The sequence below is a fragment of the Raphanus sativus genome, unplaced genomic scaffold (genome assembly GCF_000801105.2).
Source record: "Raphanus sativus cultivar WK10039 unplaced genomic scaffold, ASM80110v3 Scaffold1373, whole genome shotgun sequence".
NCBI lineage: Eukaryota > Viridiplantae > Streptophyta > Magnoliopsida > Brassicales > Brassicaceae > Raphanus > Raphanus sativus.
In genome coordinates this window covers 1-22,681 of record NW_026616685.1, presented here as the reverse complement: position 1 = coordinate 22,681, position 22,681 = coordinate 1, and the positions used below count along the sequence as shown (strand labels likewise).

The window sequence follows — 22,681 nt, the reverse complement described above, 5'->3', positions numbered from 1 at the left end:
AAAAAGAGTTTAAAGGAAGAGAAAAAGTGGGTATGGTCGTTGGATCTGTTTTAGGCATCACATTTGTTTTGGTTATAGTATTTGCATGCTATAGAAAGAAGATTATGAAGAGATATCATGGTGAGTTTTTTTTAAATTAGCAATTCTCTTTTGTAACTAACTGAATTTCTCTCATTATATTTTTGTATTTTTCAGGAGAAAGTTTGATAAAAGGAATTAGGGAAGAGGACATGGACGTGGACTTGCCTATTCTTGACATTAAGACGATTTACATGGCCACTGATGATTTCTCATACATAAACTTTCTAGGAAGAGGAGGGTTTGGACCAGTTTACAAGGTTGTAAAATAATGTATCCATCTTTGATTTTAAAGTCTTGATGAATCTTTGAATTATGATATACTTTTTTCTGCAAGTTATTGCAGGGTAAGTTAGAGGATGGACAAGAGATTGCAGTGAAGAGGTTATGTGAAAACTCAGGACAAGGAGTGGTAGAATTCAAGAATGAAGTTAAACTAATAGCAAAACTTCAACATCGTAACCTTGTGAGGCTTTTAGGATGTTGCATTCAAGGTGAAGAACGTATGTTGATCTATGAGTATATGCCTAACAAAAGCTTAGACTTCTTTATCTTCGGTATGTTATTACTATATAAACTCAAATTTCATCATATGTTTATAGCTTGTTATATGGTAATGCCCATATTGCATAACTTACTAATTCTGAAATGATTGTTAATAAAGATGAAAGGAGACGTAGAGAGTTAGATTGGAAGAAGAGGAGTAACATTATCTATGGAATTGCACGAGGGCTTCTTTATCTTCATCAAGATTCGAGGTTGAGGATCATACATAGAGATCTAAAAGCTGGAAATGTTTTACTAGATAATGATATGAACCCTAAGATCTCAGATTTTGGACTAGCCAAATCTTTTGGTGGAGATCAGAGTGAATCAAGCACAAACAGAGTCGTGGGTACATAGTAAGGACACTCTTATCACCCTCTATCTCTATATATTTACTCATATTTTGAGATATTGCCATATTGGTTATAGAGTTTATAATGCTCTGCTTGGCCATAACTACTTGCAGTGGTTATATGCCTCCGGAGTATGCAATTGATGGACACTTCTCAGTGAAATCCGATGTGTTCAGCTTTGGTGTATTAGTACTTGAGATCATAACCGGCAAGACTAACCGTGGGTTTCATCATGCAGATCATGATCTTAACCTTCTTGGACACGTAAGATCATTCTTCTTGAATAAAACCTTAATCTTGAGTTAACTTTAATCTAATATTATCTGAAGTTCATAGTGTCTCCATGTGAAAAATATTTAAAGCTATCTCCTGTTTTTTTGTATTAGGTGTGGAAACTGTGGGTTGAAGACAGAGCAATAGAAGTACCAGAGGAAGATTTGCTGGAAGAGACATGTGTTGTCTCCGAGATTCTAAGATGCATCCATGTGGCTTTGCTTTGTGTTCAACAGAAACCAGAAGACAGACCAAACATGGCTTCTGTTGTGTTGATGTTTGGGAGTGATGGTTCTCTCCCTGATCCAAAACAACCAGGCTTTTTCACTAACCGGAACGTTCCAGATGTTTCTTCATCTCTAAGTCGTTCGGTAAACCTAGTTTCCATTACAATGATACAAGGTCGTTAGAAGAAATAAAGATCATGTATAAACTATGCTTGGTAAAATGTAGTGTAATAATAATATTTCACCAAAGACAAAACAAAACGCAAAAACAGTTTTTTTTTTTACACAAAAATAGTTAGAGATTATAGAATATACAAAGAGGGATTACAAGGTTTATCTAGGATCTATTACACTCATAGTTTGAAAATTTTTGGAAGGAACCTCCAGATTAATCGATGTAGTGTCAGAATACAAGAGATTTCGTTCGTTGTAAAACCCAGGCTCTTTCGGATCAAGAAGCAACATGTCACTACTCAGCATCAGAACCACCGCTGACATGGTTGGCCTATCTTGGGGATCTTGTTGTACGCATAATAGACCAATATGAATCGCTCTTAACACTTCAGAAACATCGGTACACGATTCCCTTAAAGCTTCATCGATTAACTCACATGCCTTATCTTCTTTGTATTGCCTCCAAGCCTAAAAATAGAAACTTATGAGTACTGAAGCTAAGATGAGCTAAGTTGTGTTGCTTCCACTTACGTGTCCAAGAAGGTTAAGCTTATGTTCTTCATTGCAAAAACCGCGGTTTCTTCTTCCTGACACTATCTCCAAAACCAAAACTCCAAAGCTAAATACATCGGATTTTAATGAGAAATACCCGTCGATTTGATACTCAGGAGACATATATCCACTGCAGAACGATAGAAAACAAATCTTAAACAATATTAAAACGTTAGCTTGCTTTGCTTGGAAGTCAAGAAAGATAACTAATCTTACTATGTTCCGACCACTCTGGTTGTGCTTGCTTCAGTTTCATCACCTCCCAAGGTTCTAGCCAATCCAAAATCCGAGATTTTTGGAGTCATATCAGAATCAAGCAGAACATTGCTTGCTTTGAGATCACGGTGGATGATTCGAAGCCTTGAATCTTGATGGAGGTACATCAACCCACGAGCAATACCTTTGATTATCTCCACTCGTTTAGGCCAATCAAGTTCTTTGCACCGTTCTTTATCGAAAATGAAAGTATCCAAGCTTTTATTAAGTTGATACTCGTAGATAAGCATTCTTTCATCTTCCTCCACGCAATAGCCAAGAATCTTGACAAGATTACGGTGCTGTAGCTTTGCAATGAGTTTGATCTCGTTCTTGAATTCTTCTATCCCTTGTCTTGACGTTCTTGAAAGCCTCTTTACAGCTATTTCTTGTCCACAAGACAATGTTCCCTGGTAACAAAACAATAGAATCATATCATGGTCGGACACATGCAGATGAAACATTTGTCTTAATCCCTAATTTTTTTAAAAAAATATTATACATATTTTTTATGATCTCCAAATTGTTTTAAAAAAATATGTGTATGACCCTTTAAATGTCAGATTATGCGGACAATAAGCCGAGTTATTACCTTATAGACAGGTCCAAAACCACCTTGTCCAAGTTTATTCTCATCAGAGAATCCACATGTAGCTTCTGAAATGGCCTCAAGATCAAGAAACGGCAATTCAGCATCTTCCTCCTCTTGTTTTCTGCTGGAAACACGGTCTAACTCGCGCTGCGTAGTTTCTGAATATATAAAAAGTGTTTTTATCAACTTATAAGCAGAATCTTGAATCAAGATACTTCATTTCAAAGAGCCACAACCGTTTACCTATTGTTGCAAGTTTCTTTCTCTTCCTCATGTTGCAGAAAGTCAGACATATGCAAAGGCATATAAGAAGAAATGCTGTACAAAATACTATAATGAGCATGATCCTCATCTTGCCCTTCACGCCATAGTTTTTATACTTTGCTGTGAACAAACAAAAAAAAAATGATCAAGAGTTAAGTAAAACAATGTTTGTTGTTTACACAAAGTCTTTACTTACCTATTTCAGAAGTAGCAAGCCTCACATAAAGATCTTGTCCATTTTCATTGTATTCTCGTATGTCAAGCAAATCTCCAAACCAGAGTATGCATCCACTTCCTCTATCTCTAATATCAAACGGAGAATAAGCTGAGCAAGAACAGTTTCTCAAGCATACCCTCTTACACTCATTCAAATCCATTCTCTTATCATACCAAGAACCTCTCGTATCAGGTAACTTCAACATTGAAATCTTCAAAAAGTCTTCTCCTCCTTTACCACAATCCATTTTCACTTCTTTTACACACCCTCCTGACCAGTCCCCTGCATAATAAGCCTCTGGAGATTTAGGAACAAATCCTTTTAAACACCTACAAGCTGGAGATTCGTTGATGTTGCAGCTTCCATAAGAGCCACACAACATGTATTGATCACAGCTATCCATTTGAGCCGATAGATAGAAGTTCCAGCTCTGCTGGCTATCGACCCAAGTGTAACGTTGCAAAGCTCCATTGGGAATCAACTGCATTCTTGTGATCACTGAAGGGTTTTCAAGCTTGTAAGTGTAGTAAACTTCTTCCTCCGTGAACACGAACTCGTAGCGATAAATAGGGTTAGGTTTTAGGTTAGGCATACCGGTGAATCTTAGACCATTCCATGGACCAGCCCTGAAAACATCAACCGAGTTTTTCTTCAAGAAAAACTGTGGAACACCGCTTGGATCCATTTTGTTCGTGTAGTTACCAGTTGATGGATTGTCTGGAGATATCCAAGAAGACAAGAACCGGTTTATTCCGGTTACAAAATCTATACCGTATTTCATTCCTGGAAGAAACGTATCTCCCGGGTAATCTAAACTCTGCCATATGTAATCTTGATCATCCCCTGAGTTTCTCACGACTAAGTTACCTGTATCAAGAATCTGAACGATAGGGTTTCTTACAATGGGTTTCTCCAAAGAAGATGATGACCAGATGAAATAGTTTCCGCCACTGAAGAGACGTAAGCTCCCATTTGCAGAGACCTTTAGGGTTCCTGAGAGGTCGTAGAGAGGGGAATCTCTGTTTGCGACCCAAACAACGGTCTGGAGAGAGACTTTCTTGTACCAGATACCGAGATAACGGTTTCTTGATCCTCCAGGAGAGAAAAAACCAAGCTCGAAGGTACCACCTTTTGAAACAATTGTTTCTCCATCTTTTAGAGTCTGGTTTGCTGTGATAATATCGGTTGCTTGCGCGACAAGAAAGGTTAAAAGCAGTGAGAGAAGAAGCAGAGGAAGCACATTAATGGCTTCCATAGCGGCCCCTATGGAACCGGAGAGCGTTGGAAAAGATGTTGCTATATAAACAACTGGTGTTAATCTCTTAGTTATTTATTTAAATATTGGAATTAGAGAAGAAATGGTATAGGTAAAGGTTTGATGGCACAAGTTTTTTTATTACTTGTTAATGAGAGACATGGAAGATAATTGCAATTAGTAGCTGTACAATATCTTGCACCATGTTACTATTGGTTCTTAATGTCAACCTCAACGTGCCCAGTACTATGTTTATGTGTATGTTTATAATATACTTTAGGACAATTGGCAAAAGAAGGAACGATTCAATGAAGATTTTAATTTTTGTTGACATTTGGAACCTTTTTAATTGTTCATGTGGAACTAGATAATGTAAGTAACGGAAAAGTCTAGGAAAAACTGTAATTAAAAAGGAAGATTAATAATAAAAGAAACTCAAGTGGGGAAACTTCGCAATCTACAGGAATAAACTCAGAGACAACGAAGCTTTAGAAGAACGCTCTCTGAACAAATCAATGAATAAATGTCGTGAGCTTGTGATGGGCTTTCTCTTGCCGACCCGTTTAAACTCTGCCACGATCGGTGTTACTCTGTGGGCCGGCCAACGACTAAACATGTAGGAAAAACGCGATGATGCATGATGAATTAAGTACAAATCATTAAAGGCCTCAGATCATGTATACCTAAAAGATTCTATTGATTTTGTGTAAGCCTTTTTAGGGTTTATATAGCTAGTATTTTAACTACAGAGACGAACTTATACAAGATACATTATTTTTGTTGATGGGAATCAAGGGATATGCTTTACAATACATTTATGAAAGGTTTTAATAATAGCATAGTTAATTGTTAATCACCATTCAGAAGACAAGCCAATAAGCGAGGCAAGATTGACCCAAGACCTACGATATCATTAGTCAGGGAATCATCATTCAGTGTTCGTTCTTTGAATCAGAACCTTTTTTCAAAGTGAGCATTATTGCAGTGTGATTTTCTGTTACATATATAGATGGATAATTATGAAGATAATGATAATGGTTTCCCAAGCGAGATTTGGTTAGATTTTTCCGATACTAATACTAATAAACACAGAGACACGCAAGAGACCAATATGTATAATATTCTGTGTTGCATTAAGTTTTCCCATGAAGTTGTCTTTTAATGAGGAACACCAAAATATGAATAAATAGATCATTCAAAGAAACTTCATACTCCCTCTGTTTCATATTAAATGTCACTTTAACTCATTTTTCTTATTTCACAAAAAGTGTCATTCTACCATACCAATGCAATTTATACAATCTTTTAGCTCAAAATTAATTACAAAATGCATTGATCTTATAAATAAAACTATTTATCTAAAATACAATTGGTTAGATATGTGATATTAATGAAAATATAAATACATTTTAATAAATTTTTTAATATGTGTGAAAAGTGTCTAAGTGACACTCTTTGTGAAACGGAGGGAATACCAAAGTTAAGAAAATTCTAAGTTGAACACTTATACAGTTTTAAACTAAAGATTAGAAAATCAGATATATCGAAATTTAATTCGAAACAGACAAATTAACTGACTATTTGTTAAAATTCCACATAAGTAAGATAGTTAAAGTAACTAATTCCACACACTTCATTAACCTTTTACCAAAGTGATCGATATAGGCATAATCCATATTTTTACACAGTAATTTAAATTTATAAAAAAATCATGAAATCGGTTTTGTAAGCGTATTTCCATAAGAACAATAAAAAATCATATATTGGACCGGCCTTGCTTGACCCCCTTGCGTTTCTTTATTATATACTTTTTCATGTTATTTCGATAAGATAATAAAAGGAAATAATTTTCGCAAAGAAAAATATTGTAAAGCCACTTACGGAGGAAAGTGGCAGAAAACTTGCATAAATAAATAAACAAAAGAAAACTCATAATCCTTTACTTCTTTTTTTTTTTCCGTCAAAGTTGTATTAAAGGCCCATAGGCCCAGAAACTATTACAACTCTAAATCCCGAAAGCCCAAGAAACAAATGGGCCCAAAATTACAAGCAAACCAAGGTGGCAGTTAGGCCCAAACAAACCAGGCCCACACTCCGACCGACATAATCGAGGCGAGTCGTCCACGCGTTTCGATCTCCCGCATCGCGGAGACACGCGTCACGCCCTCGCCATCCCGATCAACACCACTACGCCTCACCGTTAAACCGCCGCGCCGGAACCACTTGTTCGACGGCGCACGCCTGATCTTGTTCGCTGAAAACGCCGGAGGCCGTAGCTACAATCAACTTGCTTCATCTGAACTTTCGCGGAGAGCTTCATCGAGGGTTTCTCGAGATCTCAAACCACCCAAAGCCATCGAACAACCCAAACAACACAGATCTATAAACCGAAAAGAAAATAAAAACCCTAAAACAAACCGCCGTTAACTAAGTAGGGCTAGACGACGCAAAACGCTAGAGCCGGCCGTTCTCCTTTAACGGAAAGGAGCCACGTCGGAGACAGGAGCCGAACGCCCACCGCTTGAAGGATGCGACGCCGGAAGCAAAAGCCGCACGCCCACCGCGAGATTGGAGCGACGCCGGAGACTTACGGAAGCTTACGGAGACTGGAGGTTGGTGTAGATCAAAGGCCGGACCGACGGCGGCTGTGAAAGCCCTCGCCGTCGGCCGGATTTACAGATCTCAATCGCTTTCTCTCTCTATCGCTTTCTCGAGTTTGAACTAGCTTATAGAAAGCTTTTTTTGCTCATAATCCTTTACTTCACTCTGTTCTATTTCTATATAAAACGGCAGGAGATTTTATCTTCTACGACATTTCCTTTTCCGTGTCCGTGGAAACAGAGACAACACCTCACTGGATTGACCATTATACCCCTTGAGCCAGCTTCCAGGAAGAAACCCCACAAGAAACCAATTTCCAAGACACGGACTTGAACTGCTTTTCCTTTCACCAGTTGGCTTCCATAAAGATAATGTGGTTCCTTCCCGGAAATCACAAAGTCTCTTCCTTTATATACTCTCTCTTGTCTTCCCACATTATATTCAAATCTCAAGACAAATAACACAACACACACAAAGAAAGAAATAAACTTTTAACAAACAATCCTCTCAGACAAAACAATCTTCAAAGCTTCAGCTCTTCAAAATGGCTTCTCCAAACTCACCAACCAGACCGACCCAACAGAACACAGAACCCACTTTCCACGATTTCCTTCCAGCGATGGCCGGGAAGCTAGGCGGCGATGGTCTGATCGGAGAGCTCTGCAACGGATTCGAGCTGTTGATGGACCGAGAGAAAGGCGTCATCACGTTCGAGAGCCTCCGGCGTAACGCGGCGGCGGTGCTGGGTCTCGGAGATCTGACGGACGAAGACGTAAGGTCTATGATCAAGGAAGGGGATTTCGACTGCGACGGGGCGTTGAACCAGATGGAGTTCTGCGTGTTGATGTTTAGGCTTAGCCCCGACTTGATGGATGCGTCGAGGTGTCTGGTCACGGAAGCCATCGAGGAGGAATACGCCCGGTATTAAAACACTCTGGATGACACCGAGGGTTTACCTCTTCCTATGATTTTAACTGATTCGATTCTTACATTTATTTGTACTCATGTTGTTACTATCATTCACAAAATTCTTGGAACTATACGGTATAAATTGGATAAAAACTCGGAAGTTACAGTTTATTTTTTTCGTATGTCCATAGCTCAATGTGTCCTTTGATACTTTGATAGATGATTTTTTTACATCTAGAGATAAATCAACTCTTGATAGATAAATCAATCCTAGAGATTACAATTAAAGGGTTTCTTAGCACCAAAAACAAAATAAATGGGGTGAAATATAAATAGATCAATATACACGGGGGTTGACCTGGAAATTCTCCCAAGAGAATACGACTTGGACTGCTTTGTTTGAACTCGAATTTTCCGGAAACGAGAAAAATCAAAACTTTTAAGAGATTCTCGAGAAGATTGAACCAAAGCACTTCTATCGTGTATGTAAAAGAAATAATTCTCTTTACGAAATGCTCTCTGCGTGTTAATAAATGTTCGATCATCAAGTAATCAATCGGTCAACTTTGATTGACTCAATATGATTGATCCGTGATCTGGACGTGTAGTGGCGTCGTATAGTATGATCTTTTACTAATCCCTGAGCCTGTGTAGAACATCGATGATACAGAGTTATTTATGATGAATCTCATTTTTGTGATGATTTGATGTTAGAGACATACATTAAGTGGTCGGGTTGACAAGTGTGGTGGAGTGTGTGTAACAGCCTAACAGGTAATACTTAATGTATGGACATGTGGAGAAATTAGCACAAGAGATTAGGAAAGGTGCTGCTTGTGTTAATAGTGTCGATGCCAAACTTTGGCAGGTCAGTGGTTCTCTATAGTGGCTTTTCTATGAAGCATATCTGTGAATTCTAGGCTACAATGAGAGACAGGGTTTAGTAACTGATTATAAAAAAAATAAAATCTTTGAAACAGAGTTAGAGTTAAAGCTAATATGTCTTAAAGAATGGGGGAGACATTTTTAGATTTTAATTTACTGGTGAGTGTCTTTTAGCTGACACCCACCATTCTTAGACTTTGTGATCATCATTTGAGTGATTTAACACTTATTTTGTCTCACTTATGCATGTTTTCAGCTACCTTAAATTTAATTTGCATATTTGATCGATTCTATTCTCTCAAAGAAAGAAGAAGAAGACATTCATACTGAACCATCGAGCTAAGCGTTTGTTCTTGACACGTACCAGAGACGCTCCCAGAAGATGTGCTCTCTAAAATGAGTGCACCTCCAAAGAGTGATGCTCCTCTTATCACCCCCCAGCGATCTTACCGAGGCTGATGGCTTTGTCTTTGGCTTCCCAACAAGGTTCGGTATGATGGCTGCTCAGTTCAAGGCTTTCTTAAATTCAACTGGTGGCCTCTGGAGGATTCAGCAACTCGCCGGTAAGCCTGCCGGAATCTTCTACAACACAGGGTCTCAAAGTGGTGATCAAGAAACTACCGCGTAAAATTATTTTCTCAATCCAAAACAAATACCTTATCGAAGAGACAAACTTGTTGTACTGTAGTTTAAAAAGTTGTATGTTTCTGCGTAGGTTAACTGCCATTACTCAACTGGTTCATCACGGGATGATATTTGTCTCGATCGGGCACACGTTTGATGCTGGTATGTTTGAGTTGGAGAAGCATTCCACTAGGGGAAGTACATCGCCGCTATAAGTAAGAAGCTCAAGGGACCTGCTGCTGCTTAGAGCTCTCTCTCTCTCTCTCAAATGATGAACTTTATTATTATATTCTTGATTCTTTGTTTCAACAATTTGGTATTTTGTGATTTTCTCGTTCTGGATTTATCTAACACTGAAATGAGTTACTTCAGCTAAGCAATAAAACCTCATTGATTTTACTTGTGTGTGTCCTCTTTCTCTCTGAGTATGATCAATGGATCTTCTATTTTCACGGAATGTACATATATGAAATGTTTCAAATTTTTGTTTTGATCATCAAATTATACGATATAAATCAGATGTGAAAGATAATTGATTTTGTCTTCCACGTACTAAATAAATCATGAGGTAAAATTGTTGTAATGATCAAATTATGTTCTGCATCATTTTTGTAAACCACACTGGAGTGTCAATCCTAAATTGATTTAACCTATCAGTTTTAAAATTACATAAAGCTACACAAGAAAAAAATAATAATAATATAGTGATTTCATTAGATATTTATTTTATATATTTTCTATAGAAACATGATAAAATCATAGGCATCCACAATCATGTTTTCATTGTTTTCCTTTCATAAATTATCAAACAAATGAATTGATTATAGTATTTCTAAAGGCCCATTAACTGAAAATATTAGCCCAACAAACCTCCAGTAGACTTATTGGATTATTGACTGTGGAAGATTACCCATATGCCGGTTTTGTATATGGGGATTGCTGACTAAGACGACGTATTGATTTGTAATATGTTGGGCCTTTTGGCTAATCCATATGATGGTCTCTTCGTCCGACTTGTAAATCTATATAAAAAGGTCCTTGCTTAGTTTTTTTCTTTTTTTATATATTTTATCAGCCGATCCGGTTAACGTTAAGAAGAATGCATTTAGTGCTAAACAATATACTGATTACCATACTATCTGATTCGATTCAAGTTTGGAATGTATTCCAACAAATGTTAAAGAATAGACCTCATTTGGTTGGAAACCCCAAACCTAAATTAGTCTTTTTTTTTTTATAATGATAATTTTGCTTCTACATGGAATCAAACTGATGTGGTATAGTGTATACCGTATACACACTGTCCCAAAAATGGACCACTATGCTACACTTGGTTATCCTTGCTTAGTTGCTTATACGTGGTTGCTTCACTTGATGTTATCGTTTCGACCGTAAAGGTAACATAATAATACACAACGTAATTAAACTGTATCAAACTTAACGGACAAAAAAAGTTCAGGCATTAATTTCTAATATGTTTCAATAAGATCCATGACCGATTTTCTTCGCATGTATTATAAATGACAGTTACAAATATCATGGCATGTGATGTTAACAAAACGTAAATGTTGGTTAAAACCACGCCATGCATGCATTTACTCTACCCACAGGATTAGGTTAAAGCCATTTATAGTTTTGTTGATAAACAACTTTAGCTACTGCATTATGCCTTTACGCTAAAAAAAAGCTACTGCATTATTACTATACTAAAAGAGTAAAAGATTAAAATAACTTTTGTGGATTGGTCATATTATATACATATACGTATGAGCTAGGGGCTAAGGAGAAAGCAGGGGACCAAACTAGTCTTATAACTTAAAGAAGTCGAACATGGGGGATCAAAATGGTTTATTCGATTTGAGGTACGCCTTAGATGAATAATTTGGTCTCAAGACATATGAAACAAAATAATTGAAACTTAAAGAGGGGTTACTCAATTTGGATAACTACTTTTAACATATCCAAATAATCCATGAAAGTAATACAAGAAGCCAAGAATGAACAAAATTTGGTCTCAGGACATATGAAACAAAATAATTGAAACTTAAAGAGGGGTTACTCAATTTGGATAACTACTCTTAACATATCCAAATAATCCATGAAAGTAATGCAAGAAGCCAAGAACGAACAAAAGATACAAAATAACCAAAAGTTTTTTTTTTTCAAAATAACCAAAAGTTAGCCATGGATATAATATAATAATAATAAATCTCACATAATAATTCCATTGTTGTATGAAATAGTGACAACACTATGTTGGGTATGAGTTGTTGCATGTGCAAGACCCGTAAATTAAGTATTATTCCTTTTGACGATAATGATGATTTTATATAGTAAATATTTTAGTGTAAGTGACTTTCTTCTACAAAAAAAACAAAGCAGATGTTTTTTTCTTTTTATCCTGGCGTCGTTTTTTGTGTTAATCTAATAATATGGACTAAATTTCATTAAAAATATTGTAAATTATGTTTCAACCCGTACAGTTTTTTTTTCAGTACAGTTATCTTGTTAAGTCGAAGTTAGAAATTACACCTGATCATATTTTATATATCTCACTGTAATATTCAGCATAACTTTTTTGTTTGGTTCCATTAATTATAAATCATGTGATTCATAAATTGACATATCAATTGTTCGGACCAAACGAAAGTCGAAATGATGGTATCTTTTTTTTGTAACTTAAAAATGATGGTATCCTAAAGTAATAGAACTCGCTGATTCAAGAAAATTCAGGTGGGTCATTATACTAGAAAGAATTGACTACATAACTAAACATTATCTTAAAAGCATAGTAATTGGTAATTGCTACCATTCCATTGGTTAATGTAACGTTTTTTTAATTATCATAGTTCATGTAAGTTGGCATATATTTAAATATGTAACAAATTTCATGTGATTGGTCGTGGACTAACAAATTGGTTTGATAAAATTAGGACAATAAAAGAAGATGTATATGATGGTTTCTCGAAGAACAATGGGCTTGATTGAGACACAAAAACATTGCATAACGCGTTATGCGTGTATACTATATTGTCCCAATTTCAAACAACCCATGATGAACTTGTTTAATTATAGTTTTACGTCTTATACATAATATTATAATGTTCATGTCACCGTCCCAATGGAGCAACAATAATCATTAACATGGGCATGTTAACTGTTTAATTATTAATCTTATAAACATATATACTATCACTGTTGTCGTCTCAGAGAGGTACAAAAACGGCATATTCTAGTTTTATATTTTCTTGTGGTCCAACAAACGACAGTCTACTGTTGACCGGTCATTGCAGAGTATGTTAAGACCTTCTATATACCTATAATAATTTCATTAATGGGGAACTAAATCAAAGGTCTATACTCTATATCCTTGTTTGTCTTCTTAAAAGTGATTCAGCGTTGGAGATAAAAGGAGATTGGAACTGAAGAACTCGTCGTTTTACTTCAACAGTAAAAATAGGCCAAGATCTCCAGTCTAGACGGCCCACTATGTAACCCGAAAAAGACCAGAGCAATGTCTACCACACGCCCGGGGTATTGTAAGGGACCCAGTCCAGAGTCAACGTACACTTCGTCGCACGTGTCCATGTCTCTGAGCAAATAAGTCCAACTGCGACCTCCCAAATCTTACACCGACTTCTTGTCTGCGCCATCTCAAACTCTCTCTATTACCCCAAAGTGTATTATTCTGATCGACAATAAATTATTAATATTAGCATTGCTAATTATGCGTTTTTGTGTGTCTCATTAGTTGTAAATATAAGCATTCGATTACTATAATTACGTAAATGTGTTTCTTGGGTTCATTGTCTCCGATCCGCCTCACAGGTATGGGGCATACTATCATACATGCACAAGTTTATAGACAAGTTTTGCTTTATAAATAAAATGTGTATGTTATATATCCTCGCAGTAACTACGTCCTTGTCATCCATTACTCGGCTAAAATTTCAAGACGATAAGAAGAACAAAAAGACAGTGTCACGTGAAAAGCAGTGTGTTCAACTGTTTATCGGCTCCGATGGGTCCTAGTTATTAGTCAACGTAAGCTTGTATGCACTTGTTGTGATCTAAGGGGGTTGTTACGGAGTAAACAGTACGTCAGTACACCTGATGAATCTGTGTTTGAGTCCCCCACAGACAGAAGCAGTGAACCGGTCGGTTCTGCGCGGGTTTGTTGGATTTAGGTTCCCGCGCCTTAACTTATCTACAGTTATATTATCCTCGAGTCAGTTGTTCTTTTTACCCTGTCCCAAGTATATAATATACATTTGCCCTTTTTATGTAGGGATAAATAAGTATGCAATTTAATTTAGATCAGGACTTACCTATATGTGGATGGATTGGATCCTCGTAAATTTTTAAATATTATGTTAACTGACGCGACTTTACTAATTCTTTAGCGCTCTCTTGCTCATAGTTTACTTTAAAAACTAGAAAATGTCCATTTCAGAATCTTTTCAAACTAGTGAAATTCCTACAAGGAACATATTAACGAAGTTACAGTTGAGTCTAAAAGGATACTTTGTTTCTAATTATCAATCACACTGAAGAATGGGTTGTGACATGAGACAAGACAACCTTATCTTTAAAGTCAGTGGCTCAGCAGGACTACTCAAGTACAGTTTTTCATTATTGTAAACATTAACGGTAAATAATGTCTCATATTATATTAAATATTTAGACAAGACACTGCACTTGTAGTAGTAGTTCAATTATTATTGGGTTTTGAGTCTCTATCTGTAAAAAGTCAGACGTTTTCCTTTTCCTGTCGACTGTTAGAAGGAACACTATCTTATCTTCTTCGCTAGTATGGATATTATGTGTACGAGCCCCCACTATTTAAAATTTATAAGTTTCGTTTCCCCCATACAAGAGCATTTGTGTCTTTATATTTATATATATATATATATATAAACTAGGTGGTTGTGAGTTAAAAACGTTAAAGCGGAGAAGAAGAAGAGAAGACTAAACGAGCTCCACAATATTTTTCAATTAGGTGCATTTATTTAGGATACATCACTACATGATTACTTCTGATCATGCTCAAAGAGCTAAACTACACATTATCAATTATATTATTTGGAGTAGTATCATTAGGTTAGTGACAACAAAATGTTAAACTAGCGCCATAAAATAAACAATAATCAGTAAATTTCCAGTAGAAGTTTGAAGATGTTATTCCTTTGTCCTCTATCTTTGATTTATTTCTACTCATCCATGATTTTGCTTTCACTTTGTTAAGCAAAGTCAACACAAGTAGTGGTCACCATGTTGTTTTTTTTTCAAGAAATTGATTTTCTTCTTGTAACAAAATCAGCTTAGGAAATTGCAACTTGATGTTGCTTATAAAGGATAAAGGTCGAAACAATTAAGCATTAGAAATAGGAAAATTAGAGGCTCGAGAAAGTGAAACAGAGAGTTGCTTGAAGAAACATAACCTGCCTTTGTACAACTGGTTACCAAATCCAGAGGGACTATGCATATTAAAAGGATAACAAAAAAACGAACTAAAAATTAATTAGAGAGACAGACGCTATCAGTTGCACGTCCCAAACTTCTACTTAGAAGACAGTCTCTTCACGGTTCTTGATTCCATCTTAGTTACTTCCCCACTGCTTGTGACCAGGTACCCATTTAGGACACTTGGGGCTGAAATAACTATCAACAACTCTCGAATTCAATAGCTCGATAATTGGAGCAAACTTCACGCATCTCGGCGTCTTATACTGGTTAATAGACGCCCCCAAGCTGATGGCATAATCCATGAGCTTATCGAATGTCCCTGGCTCAACAATCTTGATCTCGAGCGGGCCTATGGACTTGTCACTAACCCTTCCTTGTCTATAAACAGTATTGAGAGACTCTTCTAGGGCTAAGCAGCAATCCTCAAAGACTGAAGGAGGGACCGGTGTGTTTCCATCCAAACATAGCTCCCAGAAAAGAACATAATGGCCAGGGATAGAGCTTGTATCCGCATAGCTCGTGTACTCAGAGACTGATGCATCGAATGGGACAAGGTGTGTCACTGCGTTCTTGACTGCGTTTTGAAGCTCAACCTCGTCGGTCTTGTCGGAATCTATGCTCAAGACCACATTCTTGCGGCATATGAAACTAAATTGGGGTGCCTTGTTCTTGAAGCCAGTTACTCTCAACAAATCACCAACTCTGTATCTACAAAGCCCTACAAAAAAATCACAAAGCACACAAACATAAGACAAGACCCTCAATTAATTTTAACATTTTAGTATAAATTAATAGAAGCTTTTATTACCTGCATAAGTTGTGACAACGAGCTCGTACTCCTGGCCAAGCTTAACATCAACAAGATCAACAAGCTCTTGTTGCTCTTTCTCAGTGAGTGCTTTAGGTAGGTTGATGGAGTTAGTAACACCTGTGTTTCTATGAACAGGCAGAAACTCAAAATAAGCCATAGTTGGTATGAGCGTGTAAGAGACCTCGCTAGGTTTGCAGAGTGGCCTTAAGTTCACACCAAAGTAACACTCGGAAGAAGCATACATTGTGCAGACAAGAGGCAAGCCATTGCTGTAGTAATCCAAAGTTGGAATGTACTGAGACATTGTCCCAGTCACAATCACATCCACATACTTTGTGTTAGGCCATAGCCTAGTGATGATCCCTTGCCAAGATTTCTTTTTGCACTCTGACTCCACGAACTCCGCGAGTTTGGGGCTCGGTTTAAGGATCTTGGCGACCGCTTCACGCACGGAAGGATCGGTTATTGAGGAGCTTAGAGTACCGGTTCTGATGTCACGGACCAGCTCGGTCCAATGTTTCTCAAGAAACTTGATAGCTCTGATGAACCCAGAGGCGAAGACAGCGCCTACTCGGAGAACCTCGTCGTGTTGGTATAAGCCACAGAGCATCTGAGAGTACATGCTCTGGTACGAGTCAGGGCAAAGGATGGTCTCGTTGGGGCTTGTGTAGTTGGTGTAAGGGTCAAATGGTCTTTCTTTGAAATGGGAAGACTTGTAGTAACTGGTTAAGACAGGACGAGCAGGGAGACCTCCTGGTGTCTTGGACTCAGACTTGATGAACAAGAAATACATTCCTTTGCCTTTGTCGAGACCAGGAACAAACTGGCTCATCACGGGCATCAAGAAGCTGTAGAGAAATGATCTCCTGTCTAATTCCTCTTCGATTGTTGGCATTAGCTTCCTCTCCCCACCAGATGTTCCAGAGCTGTCCAAGAACATATAAAAGCCTTGTTAGATTGTTGAAAAAAAAAATCATGAGAAAACTGTAAAAGTATCGATCTTTTCTGGTTTAGTAGGCACCCATCAGCGTAAAAGAATTTATGAATCTTTCAATCTTACTCTCAATAACCATGAAAAGAGAGATTAAAAACAGAGCATCGACCAAAAACAGAAGCAAAAACAGAGCATTGACCAAAAACACGAGAAAAAACAGAGCATCAACCAAAAAAACAAGCAAAAACAGAGCATTGACCAAAAACACAAGCAAAAACAGAGCATCGACGAAAAACACAAGCAAAAGCAGAGCATTGATCAAAAACACAAGCAAAAAAACAGAGCATCGAGGAAAAAACACAATGAAAAACAGGGCATCAAGAAGAAGAAGAAGAGAGAATGTTAGTTAGTGACGAACCTGGTGAGGAACTCAGAGATGGGCTTTGAAGAGAGGATAGGGGACTTATCACCATTAGCGATCCTGTTGATCTCAGGCTGGATATCCTCGTAGGTTATAACGGGCATCACGTTTTTGAAGGTCTCTCGGTCCGTACGACCGTCAAGGTCATGTCGCCTGAGATACTCCACGTTAGCATTACGGGTCAAGATCTCCTCCAAGACCTGTCTCTGGACTTGGTCGGCGTTGGAGGTCAGCTCTTCGATTAGCTGAAGCCTCCTCTTGTTCTTCTCGTCGAGCGTCAGGTCGAAAACCTCTAAAGAATCATTTCTCGGTGCCTCAGGCATGGTTTGGTTTCAGAGATGGGTCGTAAAAAACGAGAGAAGTTGAAAAAAAGATTGAGAATTGTATAAGCTTATGGTTTTTCTAGGAGCTTTTAGTGTGTGAGGAAGAAGGAAAGAGAAGTGTCGATATTTATAGAGGAGAATGAAAGGAAGGTGAAACTAGGCATGGACGTTGAGGACGAAGGAGGGTGTAAACGTCATTTACTAACAAGTTAATCCGGGAATTAGGTGAATGCTTACTAATCTTGCTTTTAATTGCACTAACTAAATTAGTTCTTTTATGCAAAACATAAAGGGGACTGTGACTCCTACTCTTTTATCCGTAACCCGTACTGGATGAATAAAGGACATCTATCACTATATAATTAGTACTCTTCAATTCATACTATTAACTTTTTTTGCAGTCTGGATATTTTGTACTTTTTTTTTTCATTTGTGAACAAAAAGTAATATATACACGTTATTATAGAATTCCATGTGACTTTAACTAACTATTGTGGAGATTTAGACTTTGACATATAATTGAGTTGACTAATTAGCATATAATTGTAAGGATAACGAACCAACCACCAGTACGTTTGCATTGTCTTTAAGAAATTCACTTTACAAATTATGGTTTATATGGAAAAAGGAAAAAATACTACAACGTACTAATTAAGAACAAGCAAATCTTCAACCAGATGTGTGATTACCTAGTAATGATATAAAGGGTTGTGTTTCATATGTCCAAACTTCTTTTAATACAAAGTACCATTTAGAATTTTTAGTTTTAGAAATTGGCTTCGAATATATATTTCTTTTGGCTTCGAATATTATGAGAGATTGTGGTATTTAGAATATTTTAGTTTTAGAAATTGGCTTCGAATATATATTTCTTTTGGCTTCGAATATTATGAGAGATTGTGGATTATAAAATTTCCAGTTCCGTGATTTTATTTAAAAAGAAACGAAACAAAAATAAAAACAAATCGTGAATTTATCCCAAAAAAAGTGAAGTATAATAAGCAAAGGAAAAGTATCACAATTTACTTTATACAAAACTCAGAAGCAATGGACGCAAGTAATAGCGTTATCAATTTTATCACCATCGTAATTGCATTGTACAGTATTTGGTATGACAACAGATTAACCGAGACATTTGGGACAGATAATGCGGGTAACTAATTTATAAAACAATAATGCGAATGAAAATTAGGTTAAATGGTTTCTATATATAAAATATTGTCTTGATGCAATACCAAGTCTAATATATTCGCGCAACTAAAATACTCAAATCACTCCTCCAACAGACAAATGCTCAAATCACTCATAAATCATGTACAAAACAGATAATTAAATTAAATCCATTAGGTTCGTTAGCTAACTATCTCAATCAGACTAGACACAAGTAAATAAATATACATATACCGCATGATATTTAAAATAGTGTCCAACCATAACAACAACAGAGGCATGAGAGATGGGGGCACGGATTTTATAACGGGGTTTTACCCGGTTGACCAGCTCTCTGAAACCGGCAATATCCGGTTAATCCGCATTATTTTGGTACGGGTTGTCCCACAAATCACCGGCAACCAGCTTTAACCCTTTTTAATACCCTAAGCTAACAAAAATTAAAATCCATCTATCAAAACGGCGTTCATTGAGAATTTCTCACGGTATATTTTGATGGAATGCATCACGGCGAGACGGAAGTAGTATAGTGGGGGGACCAGACAGCTGGACTCCATAGTTGATAGGTTGACACGTGTACGGGATTATTACTGTTCTACTAGTTTGGTGCCTTCACGCTGTTTATTTCGAAACCGATATTTTTTTTTTCTTTTAATTTGCGGGATCGAATTGAATTGTTTTGCTCATTAATATCCATGTAAATTAAATGAGTATTATTTCAATATTTTGTTCGGTGTGAACGCATTTGTTTTGGAAATTTCAGTTTCTTTCTTTTTATATATTTAAACACACAATCGACGTGAAGCTTTATATAAACCTCACCAAGATAAAATGTTGGAAGAGAACATGCCACATTCCAATATATATATGGAATTTGAGTAATATATTACTCCCTCCGTTTTTTAAAAAGTGTCGTTGTGACATTTTCTATACAGATTAAGAAAGTTGTTGAAATATATGTAAGTTGTAATTAATTATACATTTTTGACCAATAGTATTTTAGATAAATAAAATTATTTATAAAATCAATGCATTTTGCAATTAATTTTTAGCTGAAAGTTAATATAATTTACATTGAAATTGTAAAGTGACACTCTTTGTGTAACAAGAAAATTAGTTCAGAGTGACATTTATTACGAAACAGAGGGAGTAAAAAATTTAGATTACATCATTTATTACCAATTAATTTTAAATTAGAAACCCAATTAATTTATCATGCTATCAAAAAGAATCAAGATTCTAACTCATTAATTTGATCTGGATAATGGTCCGATCAAATCCAAGAGAAATATGATTATGCGAGACTAAACGTTATCAATACTATTATTTCGAGGAAAGATATTGGAGTAAAAATTTCACATTAAAAATATCTATAAAACTTAATATACAGAAGATTTGGTTTATTTTATTTGCCGCTAATTAGTTTTAAGTGGAAAATCGAGAAAATTTATCATAAAATAGATCATTACTAATTAAAATTTAATTCGTACTGCTATTTATTATCTAGATGAAGTGAAATAATATAAGATGTTTCCAGATCATATCAGAAACGTTAGAAAGAGATGAAGGCATATCTTATCTATAACGAACATAAATATCTGAAGTATATTATTTTACCAAAAAAGTATTTTAAGTACATTTTTTCCAACTATATAGTTTAATTATCTTTGACAAAAACGATATTGTTTACAGTCGGAATTTTATGTTGTTCGTTTAGTGTTTTGTTTTTGGATCATATATGTTGTTTGTGAATATTCTAGAGAAAATTTACCAACAACTGAGTGTATAAAAAGAATAACGTCTACCAACGGTACTAAGGTATAAAAAGAATAACGTCTACCGTGAATTTTGGTGAACTTTCAATATCCAACCAAACAATGGTATATATTAGATACTTTAACGGTCGATATATGACTAAACATGCTTAGTCAAACTTGTATCACACTTAAATCAACAAAAATAATCGATGAAATGTAAAGGAGAAAAATCTAATCGTTTATATGCTCTAAACGGATAGGGTTTATGCCTAACAAATAAACACGTACGACGTGTATAATACACATAGCGTAAACAAACTTACTTTCTTCTTTGTATTCAGGAGTCAAATACTTTGGTAAGTTGCTTGACTATATAGTACGTAGCGTGTATTTCTATCAGTTAATATATAAAGACTCGAAGTTTCGCACTTTGTATTTCATTTACCTCCCGATATCAATGTTCAACGGGAATTTGATTAACAACTATTACGGCATTTAAAAAAGCGATATAATTAAAGTTCAATAATTTCATTCTAAATCTTGATCAGACATTTGTAAAAACCCACAAATCGTTCCGATCAGTCACCATTTCAATCAGGGGCGAAGCCAGTAAGGCGGTTGTGGGTGCACGTGCACCCCTGATTTTATAAAATATTAATAAGTTTTGAATGTAAAAATAGTAAAATGGTTAAAGGCTAAAAGTGCACCCCTAAACATCCAGGGTTTAGATACCAACTATGCTATATATTTTCTCCATTATGAATTATGCACCCAGTAATAATAACTCCTAGCTTCGCCCCTGATTTCAATATACCAAAACATAGGTTAGAAGTATTCTCGGATTAAGTTACTTGGTTTAAACTCGTAGTTTTCCTTCTTTGTGTGTTGGATAATTAAGTGTTAGGTAATGAGATAACTATGATATGGTTTAGATAAGTCCTACTTAGCTTAGGATAATGATGTAAAGTGTTTTGGTCCTTATCGTATTAGGACATGCTAGCTTGTATAAATAGAGGCGATTTGCTTCATGAATCAAGAACACAGAATACTCTTTTACATTATAAACTTATTTCATGGTATCAGAGCATAAGATCCGAAAACCCTAATTTTTTTTTTAACGACGTTTCTTGTTAGTCAAGAAACATGGTCGAAACTACATCTTCTACTTCATCTACTATAGTTCCTGCAACACCTGCAGATCTAACTACTTCTTCTCCTTATTATCTACATCCATCTGATAATCCCGGTTCTCTTATTACTTCTGTCTCGCTGCGAGGAGACAACTACACCGAGTGGTCTACAGAATTATCAAATTCTTTACAAGCAAAACGGAAACTTGGGTTCATCGATGGCACTATTCCCAAACCATCAACCGAACCTGAGCTTTCTCGTTGGCTTACTACCAATTCAATGCTTGTAGGATGGATCCGCACGTCTATTGATCCTAAGATTCGATCTACGGTATCCTTTGTTCCCGAGGCATATAAACTCTGGGAAAGTCTCAAGCGTAGATTCTCTGTTTCAAACGGGGTCCGAACTCATCAACTCCGGGATGCAATTGGTAATTGCAAACAGAATGGTCAGACTGTTATTGACTACTATGGACGCCTAACTAAACTATGGGAAGAACTAGACAACGTCAAAACAACTCGATCTTGTGTCTGTGCGGCTGCATCTGATATTGAGAAAGAAAGGGAAGAGATCCGCGTACATCAGTTTTTGTTTGGCCTTGATGAATCACGATTCCGCACTATTCGTTCACAGATCATTGGAGAAGACCCATTACCTGACATCAACAACGTCTACTCCCGAGTTATTCGAGAGGAACAGCATAACAATACAGCTCGTTCTACCGAACTCAAAACAGAGGCTATTGGTTTCTCTGTTCAGACAGCTCCATCTACTTCCGATTCCCAACAGTCTGCAGCTGCTTTAACCCGGTTTCGTGATCCTAATAGAACATGTACACACTGCTCTAAGAAAGGACACGACAA

General features: G+C 36.5%; 5 protein-coding genes across 5 annotated transcripts; 3 read left to right on the top strand and 2 right to left on the bottom strand.

Moving 5' to 3' along the window:
* The first annotated feature begins 6 nt into the window (after positions 1–6).
* LOC130504136 (G-type lectin S-receptor-like serine/threonine-protein kinase SD1-1) lies at positions 7–1,759 on the top strand. Its single transcript, XM_056998728.1, has 6 exons — positions 7–120; positions 196–338; positions 425–635; positions 743–980; positions 1,091–1,241; positions 1,364–1,759. The coding sequence occupies exons 1-6, from the start codon at positions 33–35 to the stop codon at positions 1,658–1,660; spliced, it is 1,128 nt and encodes a 375-aa protein (XP_056854708.1). The 5' UTR covers positions 7–32; the 3' UTR covers positions 1,661–1,759.
* LOC108843143 (G-type lectin S-receptor-like serine/threonine-protein kinase At4g27290) lies at positions 1,662–4,824 on the bottom strand. The gene is made up of 6 exons (XM_018616249.2): positions 3,511–4,824; positions 3,294–3,434; positions 3,051–3,208; positions 2,420–2,868; positions 2,183–2,333; positions 1,662–2,119 (listed from the first exon to the last, which is right to left on the bottom strand). The coding sequence occupies exons 1-6, from the start codon at positions 4,784–4,786 to the stop codon at positions 1,811–1,813; spliced, it is 2,484 nt and encodes an 827-aa protein (XP_018471751.1). The 5' UTR covers positions 4,787–4,824; the 3' UTR covers positions 1,662–1,810.
* Positions 4,825–7,816: 2,992 nt separating this feature from the next.
* On the top strand, positions 7,817–8,467 carry LOC108820164 (calcium-binding protein KRP1). Its single transcript, XM_018593143.2, has one exon. It carries the CDS (start codon positions 7,932–7,934, stop codon positions 8,313–8,315), a length of 384 nt encoding a protein of 127 aa, XP_018448645.1. The 5' UTR covers positions 7,817–7,931; the 3' UTR covers positions 8,316–8,467.
* Positions 8,468–8,616: 149 nt separating this feature from the next.
* On the top strand, positions 8,617–10,204 carry LOC108820172 (probable NAD(P)H dehydrogenase (quinone) FQR1-like 1). Its single transcript, XM_056998726.1, is given in 5 exon segments — positions 8,617–9,171; positions 9,549–9,616; positions 9,618–9,805; positions 9,897–9,976; positions 9,979–10,204. Coding segments are annotated over 5 exon segments (501 nt in total). The 5' UTR covers positions 8,617–9,080; the 3' UTR covers positions 10,053–10,204.
* Positions 10,205–15,164: 4,960 nt separating this feature from the next.
* On the bottom strand, positions 15,165–17,858 carry LOC108827315 (indole-3-acetic acid-amido synthetase GH3.5). The gene is made up of 3 exons (XM_056998727.1): positions 17,435–17,858; positions 16,080–17,008; positions 15,165–15,989 (listed from the first exon to the last, which is right to left on the bottom strand). Exons 1-3 carry the CDS (start codon positions 17,758–17,760, stop codon positions 15,406–15,408), a joined length of 1,839 nt encoding a protein of 612 aa, XP_056854707.1. The 5' UTR covers positions 17,761–17,858; the 3' UTR covers positions 15,165–15,405.
* Positions 17,859–22,681: the final 4,823 nt, after the last annotated feature.

Coding starts and splice junctions, on each gene's coding strand:
- LOC108827315 (XM_056998727.1), bottom strand. CDS start 17,760: ATGCCTGAGGCACCGAGAAATGATTCTTTAGAGGTTTTCGACCTGACG. Junction 17,009..17,434: donor ATCTCTGAGTTCCTCACCAG/GTTCGTCACTAA, acceptor GTTCTTGGACAG/CTCTGGAACATCTGGTGGGG. Junction 15,990..16,079: donor CGTTGTCACAACTTATGCAG/GTAATAAAAGCT, acceptor ATTTTTTTGTAG/GGCTTTGTAGATACAGAGTT.
- LOC108843143 (XM_018616249.2), bottom strand. CDS start 4,786: ATGGAAGCCATTAATGTGCTTCCTCTGCTTCTTCTCTCACTGCTTTTA. Junction 3,209..3,293: donor AAAGAAACTTGCAACAATAG/GTAAACGGTTGT, acceptor TTATATATTCAG/AAACTACGCAGCGCGAGTTA. Junction 2,869..3,050: donor GTTTTGGACCTGTCTATAAG/GTAATAACTCGG, acceptor TTTTGTTACCAG/GGAACATTGTCTTGTGGACA.
- LOC130504136 (XM_056998728.1), top strand. CDS start 33: ATGGTCGTTGGATCTGTTTTAGGCATCACATTTGTTTTGGTTATAGTA. Junction 121..195: donor GATTATGAAGAGATATCATG/GTGAGTTTTTTT, acceptor TGTATTTTTCAG/GAGAAAGTTTGATAAAAGGA. Junction 636..742: donor CTTAGACTTCTTTATCTTCG/GTATGTTATTAC, acceptor TTGTTAATAAAG/ATGAAAGGAGACGTAGAGAG.
- LOC108820164 (XM_018593143.2), top strand. CDS start 7,932: ATGGCTTCTCCAAACTCACCAACCAGACCGACCCAACAGAACACAGAA.